We start from the raw sequence: 25,549 nt of genomic DNA, 5'->3' as shown, positions 1-25,549 counted from the left end.
AAAAAAAATGATAGCATTAGAGTAGACCTGGGAGTGAAGAAGACCAGTCTTTGATTCTCCATTAACAAAGGGCTCTTTCTAGCTATTCACACCCGATCACACAATGGAACCATTATTAGAAAGACTTCAGGGAAGAGACCATCAATGTATTTTCTCCCTCTGCAAAAACCAGCCAGAGACAAGCATTTGCTATAAAATTATCTGGATTTAATCGCTATCAACATCAGAACCATAGTACATTAAAGTACAAAACTTTTATGTACAATTACACATACAAAAATGTTCTTTGTGAGGAGCAATTTTAAGCAAATCTGACAAACAGCAAGAATCATTTCTATTTGAGGTTTGAAAGGAAAAAAAAATGGAAATTTCCAAGACATCTCCCTCCTCCATGGGGCTCCAGTGACCCTCACAGAACATCAATTTGCAAAGGCCTAAAGTAGGAAGGCAGGTATTAGCAACACGAGGCACTCATTCCTCCCTCTTGCAGAAAGGATGACGTTTTAGGAAACGTTTTTCATTATTTATTATACTGATGTTCCATCCATCTGCATCATTAGGTTCAGTAGTTACCATGACGATATGATGCCTACAGCAATCTAACTTGATAGCCAGATGTCAGAATGTGAAAAAAATAGGACCCGCTAAGAAAGTGAGAGAAATATAATTAGTCTGAACCACATAGAAAATGTGCACAAAACTAGGACCAGGAGGAAAATTGCTGAAATGTCATTGAAAAGGGAATCACTGAAGGGCAGCGATAATCAGATTCAATGTAAAAACTTCACTAACAGGAGCCATAAACTGGTCTTTAAGCGAGACTGAGGAAGGAGTCCGAGTTATTCTGGGATGTTGCCTGAACTCCTGCTGCATAGCCCGGCGGCGTCTTCTACTGTGTTCACCATGGGATTCTCAAGGCCCTCACTTTCCTCAGGTTCGCAACCTTCTGCCTCAAGTCTGCCGTCATGACACTCGACCGTAGACTTTGGCCCCGTTCCTCTATCTGATGAGATAATTCCCAGCACTCTCAAGCTAAGATGAAGACCAGACCACGCTGTTGTCTAGGGAGATCCAGGTACTCCCTGTGCAGCAGGCTCACAAGGGCCTGAATATGACGAGGTGAGGTGGATTCTGAGAGGTAGAAAGCAACGGGAATGCTGTGCTCCAGAAGATGAGCCCAGAATGAGTAGGTGGCCATCCTCACGGACCTGGGGCAGATGGCCACACTCAGCATGGCTGGGTTGGGTAGCGGCGCTGGGCCAGGCGGTTTGCCCGGTTCAGGCTACTAGCAGTGGGAAGCTGGAAAAGAAGAAGAGACACTACACTGGAGTACAGATCCAAACATGAACACCCGTTTCAGCTGTGGGTGGCTTCCAACACTGTATTCTAATGGCCAGCCTTCACCTCTGAAAGACGGTGAAAGGAAGTTTGATTTCATAAAGAACAAAGGTCAAAGGATGCATCTGAAGAGTCCTCTCTAAGTCACTGAGGATCAGAGAGCTAGTTTGCAGGAACCCCTCACCCCAAGACAAGAGAAGGCACCCACACAAAAACATCAGCACTGTGTTGTTTATATCTCAGGAACAATTACAAGTCAGGAGTGATATTTGGTGGTATGATATTTCATAGATAGATAGATAGATAGATAGATAGATAGATAGATAGATAGATAAGTAGATAGATAGACAAAGTAGATAGACAGACAGACAGACAGGTAGATAGATAGATGATAGATAAGTAGGTAGATAAAGTAGATAGATAGATAGATAGATAGATAGATAGATAGATAGATAGATAGATAGATGATAGATAAGTAGGTAGATAGATAAAGTAGATAGATAGATAGATAGATAGATAGATAGATAGATAGATAGATAGATAGATGATAGATAAAGTAGATAGATAGATAGATAGATAGATAGATAGATAGATAGATAGATAGATAGATAGATAGATAGATAGATAGATAGATGGATGGATGGATGGATGGATGGATGGATGGATGGATGGATGGATGGGTGGGTGGGTGGGTGGGTGGACGGACGGACAGACAGATAGATACATAGATAGATTGATAGATAGATAGATGATAGATAAGTAGGTAAATAAAGTAGGTAGGTAGGTAGATGAATAGATAGATAGACAGACAGACAGACAGACAGACAGACAGACAGACAGACAGACAGATAGATAGATAGACAGATTGCTGCTGTAAACTTCTATAGACGCAGAAACAGAGACTTAATAGAGGCTCAACAATTGCTCAGAAACTTGCATTCAGTGAGTGGAAAATTGGAACGTACACTGCACTTCTTGGTCCATGACCTGACCTCCTAGGTCTCCCCTGCAAGGCTGGTCCTTACCTGAGGGACCTGAGATGGATTGTAGAGAGGAACAGCTCCCTGCAAAGTAGGTGGAGGAGGCAGGGCACCTGGCTGGGAATAGAGCTCAGAAGAAACACCCTGTGGATGCAAACAACAGAGAATCAGATCCGTGGCCACTTCCTGGCATGCTAAACCCTTCCACAAGAATCAGTGCTGGACGGCAAAAGGGCTTCTTATAAACCTCAGGGAGGCACAAGCAATGCCAGGGCCAGGGATGGATATACAGGAGCAGAAGCTCTTACACACAAAGAAAGGAGGAAGAAAGTCACAAGAAATTATATCGGATCATAAAAATCACCATCAAACTCTTCAGACAACCTCAGATACTACAAGAGTACTCCAACCAGGCTTCAAGAAATGGAAACATTTCCCTAGCAATACTCAGGAAATCCCTAGCTATATAGACAATCTGTGAAGAATTTATGATAGCCCCAGCCAAGTGCACATGAGTGAACTCCACTACCTACTAAAGCTGGAGAAGAGGCCGTTCCCTGGACTCCATCTAAGCTACACAGGCTGAAGTGTGATTCTCCAAAATGCATCTGACAAAGCCCCAGTATCTCAGCATAAAACCTAATCCTCAGAGGGTCTTCATAAGACCCCATACAACATGTGTGATACCCTTACAAAGGGAGGAAAGTTAACACAGACACATACAGAGGAATGACCTGATGAAGACATGGCGGAGGGCAGGGCAGGGAGGGGCAGGCAGCCAGCTGCAAACCAAAGAGAAAACCCTCAGAAGAAACTGGATCAGCCAGGGCTGTGTTCCTGTACTTTTGTGTCCCAGCCTTGTGAGAAACTACCCTTCCACTGGCTAGGCTCTCCAGGCTGAGGTACTATGTAGGCAGCTGGAGCAAAGTCATGCAGACGTTTTCTCCGTATCCTGAAGCCATTCTTTGCAGGGATGCTTCTCCAGCCCACTGAAGATGGTCCACCCTCACACACACAGGTACCATCTGGAGTCCCAGGCCCCAGCCTGCTCACCTGTGGCCCCGAGAGCCCTCCAATCCCCACGCCTTCAGCTATTCCACTGCTGTTTGAGGATCCTTGGAGACTACTCCCACCTAGAAGGCAAGGAAGGAATCCAAGCTGCTTCACATGCTCAGAACTGGGGAGTTCCCACTTCAAAGAGGGTACCCCAAGCTAAGAATACCAACAGCATCCAGGAGACTGGAGGCTGGCAGTACCTGTGCCTCTCGGGAAGGTGCCGGCACCTGGCAGAGATGGGGATGTGAGCGGAGGTGTGGGTGAGAGGCCGGGGCTGGCATGGTGAGGAGGTGATGTTCCGGGAGATTCCTGCTTGGTGAGAAGGAGGCAGGAAAGGTGACATTAGTGCTTAGCAAATGCATGCTAACCTTCATGTGTTCTAGCATCCACAATAGTAATCTCTATGTAGGCAACTTCCCACAAACACCATTCTGTGAAGCCTCTACTAAGGATGCTGGTCAGGTTCCTGTTGCTGAGCCTCTGAAGTAAAACTTCATCTTAATTTTCTACTGTTCCTCCCTCTCTCTCTCCTTCCCTCTCTCCCCTTCCCCCTCTCCTCCTTCCCCTCCCCTTTCCTCTCCCTTTCTGGTGTGTATGTATAGATGCTGTTTTGTTTTGTTTTGTTTTGTTTTGTTTTGTTTTGTTTTGTTTTGTTTTTAATGAAGCCAAATTGTATAGCCCAAGCTGGCCTAGAACTCACAGCAATCCTCCTGCCTCAGCTGCTGTGATTACAGGCATGTGTGCCACCATGTCTGACTTCCAAGGCCTGTCTCACTCTGCCTCTTGTCTTTACAAAAAGCCTTATTTCCCATGCTCCCCCAGCACAGAGTCTCCCTTTCCTTCAGCCCAGGTAGAAAGTGATGCCAGGCTGTGTTGTGACTGGATTTGCTCTGGGGTCCAGAGGGAAGCGTTGACAGTCCATCTGTGGAGGTTACCTCTGAGTCAGAACTGTCCGAAGAGTCTTCATCTCCAGAGGTGGACACACTGCTGGCAGGCTTTGATCGAAACCAGCTGAACCAACCAAATCCCGAGCTCTGAGGAGAAAGGGGGATTGCTAAAGCCAGCAGACTTGTTTCTCTCAGCCACTGTGAGAGCTGCCAGCCAGGCATGAGGTAAGCGAGGACGGACCAGGGCTTTGGACTGCTCTGCTGTTTGACACAGGGATGAAGGGAGAAAACACAGAGCAGAACAAGTTCCCCACCTTTGTATTCTTCCCATCGCCCAGTTTTCCTTTCTGAGAAGCATCAGGGTGAGACGCTTTGTCTGCTGCATCAGAAGACCCCTCCTCATCCTCCTTGGCTGAAGTGGCAGACTCCTCGGAAAAACTTCGAGCCCTGGGAGCTGGGGGTGTCTGAGATCAAACAGAACCACAGAGATTCATGCGGTGTTTAACAGGTTATAGAGCACATATGATGACTTACCCGGAACCCAGGGCTAGCTTCGGGAGAGCCCAGTCTACTGGGGAGAGAGGCAGGTTTACCCATGAAAATGTTGGTGACAGGAGAGGGGACAAACCAGGACCCACCCACTCTCCATCGTCTCCCTAACATTATGGGGTTTGTCAGCCATCTAACCTCTTTAAGTCATAGTCTCAGAACCAGACCAAGATCTGGAGAAGGGTGCATGGAAGCTGACTGACACTGGAGATGAGGTTCTGAAAGCAACATCTGAGAGATCCTCACACCCAGTGCCAGAGAGCTCAGCAGCCAGTGACACTAACCTCAGAGCTCACTTCCTAACAGGCATACATAAGAACATACATGCCACGGGGGAGCCAAATACACCCACACCCACACCCACTTCCCACTAACCTTGTTCTTATTGTGGTACGATATGCACAGCCTAAAGCTCACTTTAACCACTTATAACATGGCGGCGGCACTGAGTATCTATCTACACAGTGCTGTCCAGCCAGAAGCAGCGGTTCCCATTCCCCGCATCATCTCACCAGAAACACCTATCTCTACTCCACACCTCCAGACCTGCTCACCTCCATCCTTTTCTGTTATGTCTTATCGAATCTGCCTATACTAGGTATCCCATTTGAGTGTAATAATGTAGCATATTGCTTTTATATTGTGTTTTCATTTTATATTCTCAATAGAACATAATTAATAAAAGCTTTGCAAAGCACTACAGCAAAATACAGAAAGGGCTTCTTCTTTTTTTGGGGGGGGGGGGCAGTTATGGGTACAATATCTTTGGTGTACCAGGTACTGTTCTAAGAGCTTTCCATATCATGATCCACTGAATCCTTGAAACAATATTGTGAGAAATATACTATTATCATCATCTAGTTTTAAATATGAAAAAAACAGTGTATAGCAAGGCCCAAATACACTGAGCTGGTAAAATGCAGAGAAGGGATTCAAAGCTGGCTTTCCACTTAAGCAGTTAAGTCAAGACACGGGCACCAACCTGTGCTCTAGAATGACGGCCATCTGTGTTGTGTAACAGTGAAAGAAAGGTGGAAAACACACCGGGGAAGATGAGAGCGACTGGAAAAGAGAAGGTGGAGAAGAAACGGCCTGTTTCTAAGTCCCCGCCCCTGTGCACCCTGCTGTCTAACACAGGAATCTCCCTCCATTACCCCAAGTGTGTCCACTCGGGGCTCTCTCTACACTGACATATGTACCCCTGTCACCTGGTTCATTTCCATATTACACTCTGATCTCTGCTCCAAGACCTCCACAGAGACACAGCCCTGAGCCATCTCTGCCCAGTGCACAGTGCTGCTCCCCTCTAGTCACCTCCACAGCCACGGATGCACACTCAGCCCACTCCAGTGCCTGGCACACTGCTGGAGTTCCACGGACACTCGGGAAGGAAAGGAGCACTGTCGCACAGTGGATCGTGTCATACCATTTGTGAGAAAATACTAAAAAAATATTGTATGGTGCTAAATAACAAATAGGCAATAAATACACCTGTTTTAATTATTGAAAAGCATCTGCATATGTGTGTATGTGTTTATCCAGAAAAAAATAACGAAAGAACCAAAACTGTAGAATTCTGAATAGTAATTCATTGTATTCCGTGGTTCTTCATTTTAATTTTTCTGCAACAATAATGTACTATTTTTTAAGGGCACTGGCTGCTCTCAAGAAGACCTGTGTTTGATTGCCAGCACCCACATGGTGACTCACAGTTATCCATAACTCCAGTTCCAGGAGATCTGGTTATTTTCTTCTGGCCTCTATGGGCACCAGGCACACATGTGGAATAGAGACATGCAGGCAGGCAAAACACATGTACACATAAAAAATAAAATCTAAACTTAAAATCTTGAGAAAACTACACGATACAGTCATTTAGCCAATGCAGAGCTGCAGAGCAGCTTGTTTGGCATCTAAGTTAAGGGCCGTGCAGGCTGTCAGCGACTAGACAGACTGACCAGACAGCTAGGGGAAAGCCGAAAAGGAAAGACATGAGCCCCGCACTCTTACTACTGCCACAGAGATCTGACATAAACCAAAGCGAATGCTAAAACAAACGCCAAGGCTCTTCCTCAACGTGGAAGAGGCCAAAGAGAGCCCCATCTGTGCCCGGGGTCCGCTGCACTGTCCCTCGGTAACACAGGCGAAGGGACGAGTGGGACTAAGAAGACACAAGAACACAGACTCCTTTCCAACTCCCTGAGTTTTGCCAGGAAAGAAACGAGGGGTGGCTTGAACAAGGTAGAGGAAAGAGTTGCCAGTGCTGGCGAAACGCCTGTGTGTGACTGAGACACCAGGAGCAAAGAGCAAAATGCAGACCGGTTGAAGTGGTCACCAGCGTCCCTCCCGGATCCTCCGCTCACCTGAGGACTGGAAATGACTTCTAGACCCTCAGGGTCCTGCAGGGGTTCTTGAGGCATTGTGTTCTCTCCTGAAGTACCAAAGGGAAATGGAGACGAGAGTCTCAACTTGGGCCCTTCCTAGACCCATCTTGCAGAAAGGAAAACAGGGGGCCCGGTGGCCCTGGTGGCCAGAGATTATACCACAGGCAGGTCACAGCAAATGCAAAGTCCACTTGCTCAGTTCTACTCAATCTACGGTCAACCTCGTGACACCCTGGTCAATCCAGCTCCGCCCGCTAAACACCAAGGTTGTTCCTTAGGTGTAGAGGAAATTACTATGGCGGTGTGGAGCCAGACCTCAGAGTTCTCCCATCCGTGTGCTCTGTCCTGCACTGCTTGTCCCGGGGGAGAGAGCTAGAAGATTAACAGGCCCCTCTGGCTAACACTAGCAAGCCACCCGTGTACTCCCCAGTGCCTTTATCAGTCCCAAGCCCATTTCTTCCACCAGGTCCTAGTACCTCCCTCACCTGCTTCTTTACCACTTAAGAGGCCACCCTCCAAGGTACCCAGCCTGGCTGGCGGGTCTTACCGAGGGCAGGATGTGTCCGCAGCATTTCCTCCCCAACCCCTCCTCCAGGAGGCCCCGTCACTGCCACATTGCTGCCGCTGGCTCCACTAGTCGCTGACAAGTGGGTCGCAGGAACTGAGTAAAGAGGCACTGGGTTTCCCATGTGTGCTGAACCGTCTCTCTCGGAGTAGATATCTCGCAGCACCGGGAAGGGCGGCTGTGGGATAGGATTGGTTAGGCTTGTCTGCTCCGGTGTTGGCCGCAAGGCGGGGCTGTACCCAGAGTCTTCTGAGTAGTTTTGATGGCCAGAAAGATCGTGGTAGGGGGTATCTAAGGAAGAAGAAGCAGCGGTTACAGACAAATCATCTTTAAACATTACTGCTCTTGTCTTCTCTAGAAAGTAACCCCACCTGTTCCGTGTGACTTCCATTAATTTGACAGCAAGCAAAGCACTGAGTAACTTAACACCTCTCTGCTGTCTTCAGGATTTACGCTCTCACTTCTTGGATAATCTCTAAGCCCTTCTCCTAGGGGTCAAGAGGACAGAAATGACATCCAACTGAACTCTGTACCTTTTGATATTTGGATAAACACATTCTCCTTTAAGGGGACTTCCTTAGACTTTAAAATCTTACAGTTAAAAACTCAAATGACACTTTAGAGATGATGGCTTCCCTTGTAAAGACTCTTGGGGTTCATTTGCCCTGGAGAGGGCCTGGCTGATACATCAACTAAGGTGTGGGTGTGTGAAATGCTTGGCCCCTGTGGCACAGGAATGTTTGAGCTGCCAGACTTCCTGCCAGGGTTGTATCGTGTAGAGATGCCCAGCCAGGCTCTCACAAAGCCAACAAACAGAAGCCAAAGCCTCCCTATATTCTGCCCAGCCAGGAAGCATATCCTAAGGCAAGGCTGGAAGGCAAGAGACAGGGGACCTTGTCTGAACCTCACCACCCACGGCACGGCTTTGACAAAATGTGTGGCGTTCATTTGGAATATAATTCCTGCTGACCAGACACATGGAGGCATTCTGAGGGAGGAAGCTGAGCAGACACTTTGAAAGTGATTTCAGTTGTATGGCCAATTGATATAGTTCAACATCTTCACACTTCCAATGTCTAGAACATTACTAAAGATGCTAATAGTGTGCAATCTCTAGCCTTCAGAAATATAACTAGCTGGGAGCAAGTATGCACACAGGTGAAACAATAAGCTAACAGGGGAGAGAGAGAGAGAGAGAGAATCAAGTATTTGGAAATCCTGGCCTGCAAGGCAGGAAACCTCGTGCCACAGGCACTTGGATATGTCCAGGGTCTGTGTGACCAGCAAAAGCCTGGGTCAGCAGGTCTAATCTCCAGAAGAAGGCACCAAAGAAAAGGAAGTGTGGGTGTAACTGGAACGATTTTAATCAGATTATGGTAGTTAGATCTCATGCTGGGTACCTGTTGTTCCTCCAGTTGCATAAATATCTGAAGGAGTTGAATCAGCATCTCTGAGGTCTCCTGTTCTGCTTTGCTGTTTAAAATAAAGGAAAATCCTTTTAAACAGTATAAAGAAAAATAAGGGCAGAAGACAAGGTAGTGAGAACGTTAAGTCAATAAGGAATGTCCCAGGGGAATGACCAGACGAAGGGGCCTCCACTGAACGCCCAGTGCCCAGAATCATGCAGATGAGACACTGTTTCTTGGGTCCGTCAGCTCTCTTCAGAGCAAGGGTCACCAACCTGTCCAAAGTGAAGGCCAAAGAAAGGAACTAAATCATGGGCCTCTGAGTTTGCTATCGGGGAGGGAGAGAAGGCAGTGTGCATTTAAAGAGCCTTCACAGCAGAGTAGAAGAAAGAAAATGGGGGAGGCCCTGCTCCAATTACTCTTCTGATTATGACCAGCAGCTTTTGCAATTGTCAGAACAAAAAGGGAAGGCCTGGAAGTCCTTCAAGCAATTGCCCTACATTACATGAAAGTGACACGGGTCCACTGTGATCCATTGTTCCTAACAGAGACGGGGGAGCTTTGATGCTCATGAAACCGTCTCTGGGACCTCAGAGAAGGGGCAGGGGCGCAAGCGTGGTTGGGAAGAGCGCCCCCCTGTGGCACTAGGCAAACACAGGAAAATGCACAAGGCAAAGAAGCAAGGAACAAAATGTTCTGAATCCCAACATTCAGGGACACAGGCCACGCCTCAAAGGCGACAGGAGACACCCACGGTGGGGAATCAGCACCTCTATGTCTAGCCTATGTCTGGGAGTGAAAAGGGGAACACGGGGTACCCACTGACCCTAGTGTCGCCCTCCTTACCTCCAACTCCTTGTGCTTCCTCCGCAGCTGCACAAGCCAATCTGGCTCCAGGTCCCTGTCCCCACGGCGTCTTTCTAAAACTAGAGGATCTGACAGCTTCAGTTTCTCTGCAAGCTAGAGCCGAGTTTCCAGGCAGGCCAGGGGCAGAAAGGGAGAAAGGACAAGAGAGAGAAATGGGCCACGTGGAAAGACAACGGGGGAGAGAGTCAATAAGAAGGAGGGAGGGAAAGTCATAACTCACTCAAACGTCACATAACACAGAATAATTCAGCAGATCTCCTCCCAAAATTGCAGCATAAATAAATAAGCAACCCATTTGGCATTATCTCCCCCAAAATATGAGTGGGAACAAAAATAGCTCTTCATCTTCGTGTCCCTGCAAAGCAGCCTTCTCTGCAAGAACCTTCTAGAATAGAGATTCGGGAAAACTCAGGGACCTTGTTAATGCTAATTCTGATTCTGGTCTGGATGGGGCTCAGATCTACTTTGTTCACAAGCTGATGCTGCTCTCTGCCTCGAGGTGTCATTATGTTCTGTACCTGGAAACTCTAATCACCACCCATCCTGGGCCATCAACCCTATAGCAGTGGGGGTGGGGAGAGGAGTGGTTCAAGCAGCACAGATTTTATTGGTTATAGAATCCAGCACTTGGGCCTTGTGTAAAGATACAGAAATCGAAGAGCACACTGCCTTTTACTCTCTGGCTAATGGAGGTTTTTTTATTCCTTCAATTAATTGGAACAACTATTTGCCTGATTGTTGTTTCTTCCCAAGAAACGAAGGGTCGGTATGGTTTTTGTTTTCTTTTTTAAATGTGTCCCACACGTGATAAAATATTCCATGCATTTAAAAGTATTTTAATAAGGATCATTTCCTCTTTTAAACACTAAAATCTATTTTCAAAGGCTCGCGTTTGTAATTAGAACAGCACACCGCGGCTCGAAGTTTAACTGTACCAGAAAAGCAGATGCACAGAGCTTCTCAAGCAGAACACACCTGCTTTCCGGTCCCCCAACCCCACTGCCCCACCCACCCAGCCAGCCAATTGTTCTTTGTGCAAGCGGGGACCTCTGCTTATCACATCGGGGCATGCATGGTCAAAGACAGCTGTGGCCTCCAATTTTGCAGTGTGTTCAAAGAAGATGAAATGTGGAGTTTAAACCCCTCTACAATGGCTTCTCTGAGCACTGAAGATAAAACACCTACAGAGACCTCTTCGGGACGCTCACCTTGATGAGCTCTGCTAATAGCACAGGGTGACTGCTCCCTCCCTGGCTCAAGACAGCTGCACCAATGGCCTCACAGTAATGCAAGGCCTGGGATGCCAGGCCATAATCCGCCAGACGGGAAGCATAAAGGAGCTTGTACACCTGTGAGAAGGAACGAGGCCAGTGATGAGTCCATCCAGGCAGGAGAGAGGGAGAAAAATGTAGATAAGACTTCTTAGAAGTCAGCTGACTGCCTGCTTCCACACACTCTGGCATCCAAATAGCAAGGGCCCTGTGCCATTCGGGGCCATTTATCTGCGTATGGGCACAGCTCCAAACCCAGCCTGCATACAGTTCCTGCATTATAGAGAAAAGGATTCAGGGAGCACGTCAACTCATCTTCCCAGTCTTGGGTCTCCACTGGGAAGGCAGCAGGCAGCCCTTTTATCCAGCAGCCTACATCATAGGGAGCCTGAGCTTGTGAAGTACAGCACCAAGGCTCACATGAAGATACACAACTACACCCTTTGCAGAGGCTGTGAAGCCCAAAAGGAAGGGCAGACAAACGCAGGTGTAGGGAGGAGCTGTAGGATGAGACCAAGTATGACAGCTCCGGGGTCCAACAAAACCCATGCAATGCAAGCTCGTGCTAGCTGGGGGACATTTGGGCTAGCCCCTTTGTCTGTCCGTGCCTCAGCTTCCCTGTTAGAGCATGGATGAGACCACCTATCCCACTAGAAGCTACAAAGATAGGATTAGGGGATTCACACAAGGTGCTTAGAACAAATGGTATGCACAAGTGAGCTGGTAACATGTAACCAGTCCTGCCAGCCTCGGTTCCATCTTCTGCAAAAGGGAAAACCCCACAGGATTAGAAGTGATATTCAAGAAGCCACGGTAGCACAATGCTGAGTGTGTGAAGCAGTCGGTAAGAATAGCTGTGCTAAGACTACCAGCCCCGAACAGCGTCAACAAAGCATGTGGGTGGGAAGGATAACAGGAGAAAGAAAAGCAACCGGAAGTGTCTACACTGGAGCCGAGCGGAGGAGCAGCTAGGCAAGGCAGAACTCTCAGCGAGGAGAGGCTAAATGGGTCATGTATTCACAAAACAGGGACTCATTCCCAAGGTCTCGTGTGTTCTGTGTTGAGTGGGCATTGCTCTGGAGCCGCGTGCATTCTCAACAGCAGGCACTGAAGGACATCCATTTAAACAAGGTCTCGGGCCTGAAGGAGATACTCAGGGCAGAGACGAAAGGTACCTGCCTATAAAATACAGAGCAGTGTCGACTGAATGGGAGACGGGGACCTTGGAGCCAGTGCTGTGACTGGAATACTCGTAGTCCCAGCCCAGACACAAACTACCTCAGTTTTAGGCCAATTTGCTGCAAGGCTCCACTGAAGTTTACACTCCACACCAGCAAGAGATGTGAGAAAAGGCCACAAGGTACCAGGTCTCAAAACACATAGGGGATCGGACCAAACCGGAGGATGCTGCCGTGCCAGCATCAGACACTACGGGACATGAGGTAGCATGGAGATGCCAAACAGAGGGGCTGACAGGAGGGAAAAGAGCCTAGCAGTGTGGTTGCCCCCTTAACAGTTGAAACTCTGAGCGGGAAGAGAGAGTGGACCAAGAACGGAGCAGGAGGGAAGCTCTAGTGGGAAAGGGGGAGTGGTCAGAGGCGAGCAGTCGAGGGACCGGGATGACTGTGCGAGCTGAGGTGGAGCTGAGCGGAAGTGCTTGGAGAGAAGAGCCCAGGGCAACAGAGGAAGGCGAGGGAGGGAGGGGCAGAACCACAGCAAGATCTCCACGCGTATGCCTCCAGCAAAGACTTCAGAACCGTTTGCTTTCATACTGTAAAATCCTGACCTTCCGGGAACATAAAAAGAAACCCTAAGCTTTCCCACACTCCTGCTAAAGAGGACAAATGCAGGAGATGACTTGCCCGGCGGTACCAAGTGCCAAGCAGCAAGGCTAAGAACCGGGTTGCCCCTAACCTGGACACAGCCCTGCTGATGGTCACCCCCTCTGGGTTCAGTTACCTGGAAAGAAGGGATGAAGGATTTGGGGCGGCATAGCATCTGGCAGTACTCGAAGATTTCTGTCCGCTGGATAGCCTCAACAGTTGCAAATTTCAAAAACTCTTGACTAAAAGAGCAGGGAATAACAAGAACAGAGGTGAGGCAGGGATGCTCTTCTCAGGCAGCTCTGCAAGAGGAAAGAGGCAGTGGGCCCAAGAGGGATGCACGTCCTCCTTGCCCTCCATCTCCTTGGGTTTGGGCAAGAAATGAAAGTGCCAGCGGTTCTAGAAGAGCCTGCTTGTGAGGAGATGGTTCTACACCTTCCTTAACGTGATATGAGACACTGCAATTCTCCCACTTCACCATCCTAAAAACTAGCCCTCAGCCCGCAGCCCGCAGCCCGCAGCCCGCAGCCCGCAGCCCTCCAGCCTGGCATGTCCCAGGAAACACAGAGCAACCTGAGCTTGCCAAGCGCAAAAGAGGAAGCTGTGGAGTCCAGGAGCGCCACAGATGGCCTGGCAGAGAATGGGGAGGACAACTGAGCCGGAAAGAAATGATGGATCTTGCACAGGAAGTTCATTTGGCCAGTGAGGAAGAAAACCAGGTGAATATGATCTATGCAGGCAGACACACACACACACACACACACACACACCCTCAAGTCTCCCCTCCACAGCTTGCCAGGTGCCCTATATCCCAGGCACCAGAATATTTCCAGAAGCTAACATATCTCCAGAAACTTCCCCAGGATTCATGAACATGGGAGCGGAGACATATTAACCTAGGTGTGGTTATGTGTACCTCAGACAGGTCCTTGAGAAGATGTCTGAGCCCAGGCTCTCAAGAGTCCATGAGGTGCACATATTGCTGCATTGGTAGAGGGCTGGGGCATCAGCTACAACTTGGGCTCCTGCAACCCAGTCCAAGTCTAGTCCAACCTAGACTCCAACTCCACCCTGATGGCGCACCTGAGAGCCACCTCCGACAAGGCTTTCAATCCCTTTACACCTTGCTTCCCCTGGTGCAGTTACCTTTTTATAAGGTAAATCTGTAACAAAGCAACTGTGCAAAGGCACGGATGGCTCTGCACCGCAGACAGGTCTTCTTTCTCTCTATTGAGACAGGTCAATAGCCCTGGCTAGCCTAGAACTCATTGTGCTGCCCAGGCTGGCATCGAGCTTGCTACAATCCTCCTGTCTGTGCCTCTTGACTGCTAGAATTCTAGGAGCACAAATCATGACTGCTCAGAAATCACAACTATGAAGGAGAAAGAGGAAGAAAGATCCAGAACAGTGAGGACCACCCAGGGCTTCTGCTCACTCCTTCCCCAGGGCTTGGGTTCTTCCGGGGGGAAAAAAAAAAAAAAGAACAAGTGACCGATGGAGACGGTTCCAAGGAGCGCGTGCCCCAAATTAATATACTGAAGTAGTAATGGAGGCCCCAAAAAGTAGGCTCCTAGAGAAGGCCCAGGTGCCGAAAATATACTTCTAAGTTCCTCTTTTCATTTTTCTATGTTATCTCTGGTTGTGGAGTTACGCTGCCACCCAGTGGCCAGAAGAGTTCAATACACACCAAAGGCACCAACAGGACCAAGACACCAACAGCACCAAAGGCCCTCTGGCGGTGTGGTGTGGTGTGGTGTGGTGTGGTACCCTCTGGCCACCTTGCCTAGACCGATGCAGAAGATAGAGAGGAGGAGCCAGCAGTAGCCGAAATTTACACAAGAAAAAGACTAGTGAAGCCATGAAACCCGGCAAGGGTTAAAACAACCCATGGAAATCATCTCTGCAAAAGTCACATACCTGTGGTTACTGCCCACCAAGGCCAGGTGGTCTGTCTTCACCGTATAGTAGCCAAAGGGCACTTGAGCCATGAGATAGCAGAAGTGAGAGGCCTCCACGAGGCCTTTCCCAGCTACAGGAGGAGAACAAGAGCCCAGGCGTGAGGCACACCCTGTGGGACCCACCGTCTGAGTAGAACAGAGAAGTAAACAGTGGACCCCAGGGTCAGAGCGGAGACCTCAGGAGAAGAAACCAGGGGACTTCTCCTGGCATCTCCATCTCCTTCCTCCTGCACCAGCTTTTCTGACCTGCATTTCCGTTCTCCTCAGCCACAGCCAGGATGCTGTGTGCTGTCTCACATCCACCCCCTGATGGGTTTTTCATTGGGAATTTTCTAAAAGTCACAGGCAAGCGAGATGAGATGCCTATACCTAAGTAAAGTGGGACATCAGAAATGGATTTTAAACATCCTCGTGGGGTGTGGCTGCCTCCTCTATGGAAGCTGGATAATTGAAGGCTTTGTCCTGTGCTCATAAAAATCACATCAGTTACCAAACTGTTCCTGATTTTTAAATGTTCTCCGAACCTTTTCCACTACCTTAAACTTGAATTGAGTGGTGTGACAGTTAATCTTCATTGTCAGTTTGAATAGACTAATTTAGGAAGTCCCTCTGGGCGTGGCCTTCAGGGCCTTTCCAGAGAGGTTCAACTGAATAGGGAAGACTCATTTGGAGTCGGGGAGGCACTATCCTCTGGACTGGGATCTAGGGGTGAATAGAAAGAGGGGGAAGGGGGAGTGAGCTGAGCCCCATCATGCATCTCTGCTTCCTGGCCGTGAATACCAGGCCTCTAGTTCGTCTCACCCGCCTGCCATGATAGACTGTGTTCCCTATAACTGTGAACCAAAGAAACAACCCCCCATCCATCCCCCACACCCCCCAACCCCCCAACCCCCAACCCACTGCCCACCACCTTGCTTAAGTTGGTTTTGTCGGCCATTTGTCACAGCAGAGAGAAAGCTAATACAGCGGGTGAAGTACCAAGCACAGAGTCTGATACCCAATAAATATGGATTCCCTTTCAAGTAGGCTGCTGGGTGCCCGCCATCCCTGTCTCAACCTAACATGTGGCTACTTCAGATTCAGAACAGCAGTTGTTCACAGCGTTCCACCAAGAACACCATGATCTCTAAAAGTTAGACCAAATTTGCGAAGCAGAGATATGGATATCCTGCAGACATTACATACTTGTAAGGCCCTGTTCACAGACAGATAATAAACAGAGAGGTGGTTTAGGCAGAAATAGCATTTCCCTTCTGATGGTATACAGCCACTGAAGGCCCCGAGGCAGAGGGAAGTGGCACGCCCCTGGGTTAGCTCTAGGTAAAGGAGTCTCACCTGTAAGTAGAAAATGAAGAGGAGGCTATATAGCAACGGAAACGCGAAGCTACCAGTGGGAATTCTGGGAAATAGATATGGAAAAACAAACAAACAAAGATGGCAAAGGGAACTCTGGGAAACAGAGTTGCAAGATGGATGTGCCTTTCCCTGGGGGCTTCTTAACAGTGTCAAAATTACAGTTATGAAGTAACAACTGAATAACTTCATATTTGGGGTGGGGCATCACCACAGCATGAGGAACTGTATCAAAGGGTCCGAGCATTAGGAAGGTTGAGGAAAACTAGGAAACAGTGATGTCAGGCATGGAGAGTTGCCCCAGGGACGGTGTAAGCCCGTTTCTGCTTACCCAGGGTATCCCCCATGGTGACAATTGCTCGCTGGTACAACTCTGTGTCTCCAGCCTGATTTGACAGGATCACAGCCAAGTGGGGCCGCCAGTCTCCCCACTGTTTGTCTCCACAACCCTGAAAAAATAATAACGAATTACAGAATCATTTAGCAGAGCCCAGGGTGTAGTTAAGAAAGCTGCTGTTTATGTGTTGGTATGGAGTTCAGGGAATGTCTGTTACGCTATTGATGCTATTATTCACTGTGTGTGATGCTATTACTCATTGATTCGGAGTTCACGCTGCCTGCCTGGAGCAGCAGGTGTGTGGCACAGAACAGGTTGGTGGCCCACACTTGTAAAGCTGGCACTCAGGAGGCTCTAAGAAAGGATCAGGAGTTTGAGACCTGCCTGGACTAGAGTGAGACCCTGTCTCAAAATAAAAAGAGGGAAAATAATATATACATACACATGCATACACACAGAGATTCATATACACAGAGTCACCCACACATACAAAGACACACAAAAATACATACATATATACACACTCACACAGAGACATACATAGAGATACACACAGATATACACAGAGACATAGAAACATAAACACATAGACACATAGACACATTTACATACAGACACACACAGAGACACAAAAACATACACACGGACAGACAAACACATGTAAAAAAAAACATAGACACACATATACCCATGCACACATACACACAGACAGATACACAGATGCACACACAGAGATACACATATCCAGACACAAACACATACCCATACATAAGAAACACATACACAAAAGCACACAGACTCATACAAACCCATACACACATGTATGTCACACATAGATATACACTAGTTATAAAGGTAATAAATAAGGTGGCATTATTACTAATTTTTCCAGTTTCTTACCTGTGCCTTCACTTCAAATATCCACAGACAACCTCCTCCCAATACCCTGCTGCCTCCTCACCCCCACTGCAAAATAACTCAGGTTTTAGTGAGAAAGGAAACGAAGATTGATCGGCCTTGCCCATGCTAACGGACACAAAGGTCAGGGACTCTGGTTGCTCAATATCATACATGTGGCTGGTGTGTCCTGGCCTTACAAGGCCCTTCCACACATGACAGCCTTCACAGTGCTGCTGTGAAGTGACTTCCTATTACCACATCAGGAATGAGAAAATCAGGCCAGCCTTCAGTTTCCCTGGTGACGACACAGTGGCTGTGGACCTGCAGCAGGAGGAAGTCATTGGACCTGTAGAACTGTGAGGAGACCCACACGCATGGCGTTCCCCTCATGTTCAGATTTCACATGTCTTTGACCCGTTTGGGGTTAGTTGGTGTGTATGGTCCAGTTTCATCCTTCTGCATGTGGGCCTCCAGTTTTCCAGCACCATTTGTTGACAATGCTTCCTTTCCTCCAGCTTATGTTTTTGGCATTTGTGTCAATCATCAATGGCTGTAGTTTTGTGTGCTCACGTTTGGGTCTTTGGTCTTGGTCCATTGTCCTACAAGTCTGGTTTTGGGCCAGTACCGTATTCTTTGTACTAATGTGGCTCTGGAGCATACCTTAATATCTGGAAAGGTGATCCCTTCAACATTGTTCTTTTTGCTCAGATTGTTTTGGCTGTCTGGGGTCTTTTGTGTTTCCATATGAATTTTGGGGTGGTATTTTCTACTTTTGCAAAGAATGAGGTGGGGATTTTGATGTGGAATTAAAATGTAAACAGATTTTGGTAAATTGGTCATTTTCGTGACAGTAATTCTATTAATCCATGAACGTGGACTGTATTTCCATTTTTAATGTCTTTCTCTCTCTTTGGATGTTTTAAGTTATTCCACCCAAGTCCTGTCTCATATGAGCAGTATGAACTTAAGCAAGTCTTTAATTTCATTAAACCTTTGTTTCCTCATCTCTAGAATAGAGATCATCATTTATCCCTGAGAAGATTCCCCGTGACAGTAAGAGACAGTCCTATGAAGCACATTGCACAGTTCTTCACCTCGGTTTGCACTTTATAAATTTCACAATAGGCATGAACACACATTAGTGTGTATACACTTACAAATACACAAACAACCTCAGTACAAGAAAGGTAATTTGCGAACTGTCTACATCAATCCTGTTACACGGATAGAGAATGAAATGGACAGTAATGGCTAACATTTAGAGTCCCTAACTATTTGTAATTATTAGTGATTATAATCATCACAAGGAATAAAGGATGTTTTATCCAATTCCGTGTGATACTTGCTCCCTATCTATCTCAACAGCACATATCTATCATAAGGTGGTCATAAGAAGTCATCAGAGTAACAGCACTTTTACTTTATGACAATGGCTTAGCCCATGAGCCACACCCTAGGCTAAACACTTCTCCTGCCAACCACCACATACCACAAGCACACTGCTGCTCTCACTTAAACATATAAGCCAGGCCTCTTCTTGCTGGATCGTCAAGAATATAACAGAAGGGAAAGGTTTTCTACAAAAAGGAAATATTCTTGAAAGTCATCCTCTGTCTCCTCCCTGGTTTAGAGAAAGACAAGGGTAGTATAAAGCCAATTTAGAAAGAGAGGGGGGAGAGAAGGATAAGAAGAGAGAGAGGGGGGCAGAGAGACTGACAGAAACATACAGGGGCAGCAGAGAGAAGGGGAGGGAGAGAGAGAGGGAATTCATTAATCTTCTTAGTGGGATAGTAATGTAAGCATGGCAGCTGGTGGGTTCAGATATTCTCACCCATAATCCTCTTGGCCATCAGACTCTCCACAAAGAGAAATGCTGTTATTAAGTAGCAGCCATTCTGTCTTTTAGCAATGAGCAAAGTCAAAGTTAAACGTGGACTGAAACCCACATCTATGCGGCCAGTGGCCGTGCTTCTTCCATGACACTACCCATGTAGAAGAAGGGTGGCCTTGTATTCAGTGTGAGAGGATAGAAAGTTCGCACACTCCAGGATCAAATACTGAACTGGTGCATTGCCTGCAGAGCTTTGGCGCTCCCATCTAAGAGCAGGGGATATTAGCTGACACGTCCTCGTCACTGAGGCCCAGTGGGCCACAGGCTGATTATATCACTTCCTCCATTAGGTGCTTCGTGACATGATGCAGCTTTATTGCAGCGCTGAAGCTTCTGTTCAGCTCAATTGTGAAGCATACCCTGTATTCCAAAATAGCCCTTTGGTTTAATGAGGGGGGACAGAAGGCATCATTTCTCTTTGCTTTGCTTTGCTTTGCTTTGAACCATCTACAGTAAGAGGAGGGGCAAAGGGAAAAAATGAGAAATTCATTTTCATTAAAACTGGTTGCTAGCGAAGACTCAAGCTTCAAATATAAGATACAGCTGCCAAAAGTAACAGAGAGTGAACGGAGATGCATCGAGCAGGAACCAGGGTAATGAAGCAACACTTCTACGAAGCAAGAACATAAACTGAACATAAAGGAGCTCAGGAAAGAGATGGCACTGAACAGGAAGAGACAAGTGTGACCAGCAGAGCTCAGGAAATGAATAGGAGAAACATTAAAGAAACAGAGACTAACGTGTTAGAACACAAGAGAGAGAGAGACCTTGGAGAAAGCATCGTGAAGGACAGAGATGGAGGAAGAAAAGGAAAGACAGGAGTGCACAAAGAAAAGAATAACGTGGAAAAGAACAAGAATATTTTTTTAATTTAAGGGAAAAGTCAAAGCTGGGTGTGGTGGCACATGCCGGAATCCTCACACCTGTTGGGAGATGCCAACAGGAAGACAGGAGATCAAGATTACCCTTAGCTACATACCCTGGATCACAAAAAGGAGACAGATATAGTTCTATAATTCACATGTTTACAAGTAGATTATACATATGAGATAGATACATATACATGGAACTCCTGGAAATGAAACCAAAATAAATGCTGGAAAATATAATCCAAGAAAATGTTCCTGAATTCTAAGGTATAAATGTGTACATCCGAAAGGCAGGCTATGCTGCACTCCTAGAAAAAAAACAGGAAAAACAAACAAACAAACAAAAACAGACCCTGCCCATCAGTGCAAAGATATATGCTAGTAAAACTATTGGATAAAAAAAAAAAAAAGAAAAAGAATACATTTGGGCAAAAAGATGGGGTCTGTTCTAGTAGAGAAGCTCTCGAGCAGGCCTCAGAATATGGCCTGCCTCAGCCATATTCAACTCCAAAAGCACAAAGCTTAAGGTGTACAACTCTGGGGGATTGATGTGCAGTGAGTACACTTCCCTCCAGGGAACAGAAGGGCAGCCCAGCTGTGGGAAGTCTGAGGAACAACAGAGCTTGTACAGTCAGACACTGTGGGAGAGGCAAGGCCTTTGGAAGCCAGACAGACCTGAGCCAGTCATGACCCTACTCCACACCACCTCTGTGACTGAGCCTTGGTGCATCTTGGTACCTCTGTTTCTGTGTCTGCGAAGCAGGGATAATAACTCCTATCTCCATTCGTGAAATCAAATAGTATGTAGCAAATCATATATGGGCCAAGCACATTGTCGATAGTTAATTAACTATTATCCATGCTTCCTTCCTCTTGAAAGGTATTGCTACATTCCCCAACAGCCCACTCCCAACCCTTAGGAGTCTGGGGTACAGAAGGAAGCCTGTGACAGAGTACCGTGGCTGCTTGTGGAATCCTTCCTGACATGAGCTGGAAGAGGGTCTGCAGAGGGTCATTGAGCGCCAGCGTACTGGTGAATCTGTAAGAAGAAAGGAAAGTCAGTGGCCCCGGAGCCCAGAGGGAGCCCATCACCAGCACGTGGGCCTGAAGATTCATTCCACTTGACAGAGCTTCTATTTTGAAACAAGGCTTCTCTCTACTCTGTTGTGCATTTGTGGCCTTTTAGGGATGATCAGTTGCATCTTGACTGAATCACACACCCTGAATAGACTTCATTGTTCAAGGATATTTTCTGTATTTTTGCCCTAATGCCTTAATTCTTGGGCAGTCATGTCCAAATGCCTTCCTTCTATCGGTGAGCGGTCTACCCACATCTCCAGGTTGTCTGGGTAGCTGAGCAGTAAACCTCGAAGCTCTGCTCCATGGGCCCCTCCTTCCCAGCGACCCTCGGTTCCTCCTCACCAAACCCGTCCTACTGAGCATCATTTTCCTGGCTTATCTCAATCTGGGTCTGTAGAGCTTTGACTCATAAGCACTAAATAGCCATTTTCAATAACCAAAGAGGCGTGGAAGAGGGACCAGAAATGATCCTGCTGATGACAAACCGTGGGAGATGCTTAACAAGGATATAATAAGCTCTACAGCTGATTTGAGATTTAAGCATACTCAGTAAGAGAGATTTTTCACAATTCACTGAGCCCCATCAAAAATCAATGGCCCAAGGCAAAAATCTGTAGCAGAGATGTATGCTACAGTGTGGGGATGTGGGAAGTTCATTTCCAAACCCCAAAGGGAAAATCGTCCCTCAGATCACCATCTTTTGTTTAATAGCACCCTTGCCACGGGAGCTCAGCACACTCAGCATCGCAGACAGCAGCATGCCCACTGTTCCAGCCTAGGGCCACGATGGTTGGAAGATGGCATTACTTGTCCCCGGGAAGATGGAGCTGAAGTAATATAGAGTCTCACTGAGACCATCAGGAAGAACATACCACCAGGCAGTGTGGCAGCCAATAGGAATGCAGACAGTACTTAAAGTAAAGGGTACTCCTCATTCAACTCTGCCCAATGGGACTTATGGCCAATGCAACCTAAGTTAAGCTGAGAGAGTTGCTTCCAGAACATCAGCATGCCCTAAAAGATAAACACACGCGCGCGCACACACACACACACACACACACACACACACGGGATCTTTCTCACACTCTGACCCAAACCTGCTCCTACAGGAGGCCGCCACCTCATGCCACTGCCAAGCGCACAGGGATGTAGAAGACTCGTACAGAAAGAGACTCTTCTACAGTGTCCATCTAGACCCAATGCCTCCTCTTCACACTGGTTCCCCACTGCTCTCTCTCACCCCACTTTCTCCAGGCTGCTGGCTATGTGTCTTGCATGCATGTGCCTTGCTCCTCTTCCTGTCTCATTCTGGCTTAGTCACCTCCTTCTCCCCCACCCCTAACCCCCCACCCCCGGTCTACCATGGCTCTTGGTTCACTGTCTGATGTGATTTCTTACTAAGTATACATCTTCTAGCCACATTCCCCACATTCCCAATCAATGCCTCTTCTACCACAGCTCATGGTTCTACCAGCTCATATCCCTGTCAGCCTCTCAGTAGCCCCAGGCTCAGTGCAAGACCTGGACATGTGCTTAAATCAAAATCCCTTACTTAGCCTTCAGGCTCCCTCAGATACACTTCAGTGACCACACATTCTTCCTTCACTAATGGAACTGTCCAAACCGTCCCCTCCCACAGAGGACAATAGTCTCAATTCTTGGAAACTCTGGTCCTGGGCAACATTGCCCAACTGTTTCATTCCATTTACATGGGTTGAAAGAATGCCTCTTTGCCTGCCTTATAATAATCTAGGGACAGACAGTAAGATTGCTTAGCAGGTAAAGCCACTCACTGCCAAGCTTGGTGACTTAAGTTTAGATGCCCTGGATCTACGTGATGGAAGAAGAGAACTGACTCCTACAAATTGTCCTCTGGCCTTCATATACCACTCTATGGCACATGCCTACACACAGTCAGAAAGATATACTTACTTAATTAATTAATTAATTAATTAGATGTTTTAAAATGAAGAACCTTGAGAACTGAACATGAGGATGGTATGTTTATAATACAGGTACTCAGTATGCTGAGGACAAGGAAAATAAGAAGAAAGAGAAGAGAGAAGATGGGAAGGATGGAGAGGGGAGGGAAAGAGGGGAATCAAGAAATTAGAAGTGCTATACCCATCTCAACAAAGAGAACTTGGGCAACTGTGTATGGAACCTCTCAATGCATTTTTCACTTCTCCCCTACACACACACACACACACACACACACACACACTCAAACATATACATTCTATCTCGCTCACACACACACACATATACACACATCACCTTTGGAAGGGAGGTTTATCTGCTTTTCTGGTCTTTGTAAGCTAGACTCACCCACTCATGACCCAGTTGTAGGTCCTCGGGTCCATCTTACTGGCTAGGAACAAGGCATGGCCCCACAAGTGGTTCTTCATAGCCCACTCCAAGGCCTCCTGAGAAGCAAAACATGACATTCAATCGTACCTTGCCCATTTTACCCAAGTAAAACAACCAATTCCCATACAAAGGCATTCGTGTATTCCATACCATAGAAATCCCAGAAAAGGGCAGAAAATGAAGAAGGGCGAGTGGGAGTGTGGGCTCCACTCAGTGTACTAATGGTCTCTACACTGTCCACTGCTCCATCCATCATCCATTAGGACATTGCATTAGCTTCTCCTCAAACATGGCCACCAAGCAGTCTCATTCCTTCGGTCTAAGTTACAGAATACTTGTAAGAACCTAACTATCAAAAGTAAGGAAATGAGTTCGCCCCAGAGATGGAGTCTCAAGATACAAGTAGCAAAGAGGAGGAGGAAGAGGAGAAAGAGGAGGAGGAGGAGGAGGAGGAGGAGGAGGAGGAGGAGGAGGAGGATTTTTGCAGTCCTGCTAAAGAAGTGTGCCCTTCCTAACAGCTGTGGCAGAGGCAACATTTCCCACCACACTGTCTGTGAGCTTGGCTGAATCCCAGGCCATGGTATGGGAATGGCAGTGCCACCTATAGATTTGGCCCATAAGATTCATCACACTCATTCCTAACCTGTCTCGCCCCATCAGGTTTCTGGAATGGATAGGACTCCTGGGGAACCTTGGAAATCCTAAGCTGGAGATGGTGGAGGTCCCAGCATCCTCAGCCTGGTGATATGGAGGAGTGATAACCTACTGCTCATTTGTGTTCTCTGACGAAGAGCAATTAACTAGTGTGCTTCAGCCGGCGCACACGGGAGCTAGCCTGAGAGTCTAAGGCAGAGACTGTTAACGGCCAGGCGCTCACAGGATAAATTGGTGGCACCATTGAGTAAGGTAGGCTAAAGTTGCAAACTTCAAAACACACACGTATAGTTGCTTGTTTAATTTAACTTATAGCTGAGGTTTAGAACTGATATTATTAGCTTCTTTGGTAGAAAATAAACACATGGTATATGGTTGACAGTCACTAATGGGCTAATTCTACCTCCACGTATCGTGTCTTTATTACCCCAACACTTCTCCATGTAATCTCATTGCATAGGGGAGGCAAATTTAATACTTAAAATTTGGGAATTCAGTCTCGGATTCAAAGCAAGTGAAAAGACGGCATTAGAATAATTCTTTAGCCCGCTTTAACTATTTCATAATTCTTTTTAACTTGTTCTTAAAAGAAGTGACCGATAGATTGGTTTGGAACTGTTAGTTGACTCAAAACTCTGCCCATCCCAAAAATATAATTTATGAATAAGAACTTGAGACCTTATATCAAGGTTGGCAGTATTATTAAATCCAAGAACCAATACCTGAGTCAAATATGAATAAAGGTATCTTGATATCCAGCTCCTCATTCATCACCTGCCGTCACCCCACCACTCCATCACTCACTGACTCTCATCTGTCTCTCAGTGTGGTTCCCAGAAGCCTGTTCAGGCTCATGCTTACCCAGATTCAAGCCCCACACCTAAATCTAACCGCCCAACCTGTAAATCTGTAAAACAAAAATAGAAGCTAACACACACGTTTCCATGGAGATAAGTCAGATAATGCATAGAAGATATTGAGTTAGTGTCTGACAGGTAGAAAATAATTTCT

At 47.0% G+C, this 25,549-nt stretch overlaps 1 protein-coding gene across 1 annotated transcript in view; it reads right to left on the bottom strand.

Moving 5' to 3' along the window:
• Nucleotides 1-218: 218 nt before the first annotated feature.
• Sec16b (SEC16 homolog B, endoplasmic reticulum export factor) overlaps nt 219-25,549 on the bottom strand; it is a 61,884-nt gene continuing 36,553 nt past the window's right edge. The window contains exons 13-28 of the mRNA XM_052200600.1: nt 23,843-23,940; nt 21,392-21,473; nt 16,769-16,886; nt 15,044-15,155; nt 13,263-13,368; nt 11,241-11,381; nt 10,012-10,125; nt 9,160-9,232; nt 7,742-8,050; nt 7,174-7,241; nt 4,576-4,725; nt 4,310-4,408; nt 3,575-3,683; nt 3,372-3,451; nt 2,364-2,462; nt 219-1,299 (exon numbers count right to left, since the gene is read on the bottom strand). Coding sequence (XP_052056560.1) covers nt 1,228-1,299; nt 2,364-2,462; nt 3,372-3,451; nt 3,575-3,683; nt 4,310-4,408; nt 4,576-4,725; nt 7,174-7,241; nt 7,742-8,050; nt 9,160-9,232; nt 10,012-10,125; nt 11,241-11,381; nt 13,263-13,368; nt 15,044-15,155; nt 16,769-16,886; nt 21,392-21,473; nt 23,843-23,940 — 1,830 coding nt within the window. The 3' untranslated portion in view covers nt 219-1,227. The remainder of the gene's footprint in view (nt 1,300-2,363; nt 2,463-3,371; nt 3,452-3,574; nt 3,684-4,309; nt 4,409-4,575; nt 4,726-7,173; nt 7,242-7,741; nt 8,051-9,159; nt 9,233-10,011; nt 10,126-11,240; nt 11,382-13,262; nt 13,369-15,043; nt 15,156-16,768; nt 16,887-21,391; nt 21,474-23,842; nt 23,941-25,549) is intronic.

The sequence above is a fragment of the Apodemus sylvaticus genome, chromosome 12, assembly GCF_947179515.1.
Source record: "Apodemus sylvaticus chromosome 12, mApoSyl1.1, whole genome shotgun sequence".
NCBI lineage: Eukaryota > Metazoa > Chordata > Mammalia > Rodentia > Muridae > Apodemus > Apodemus sylvaticus.
Note: the sequence above shows the minus strand (reverse complement) of the source record. Positions and strands in the feature narration are given on the sequence as shown.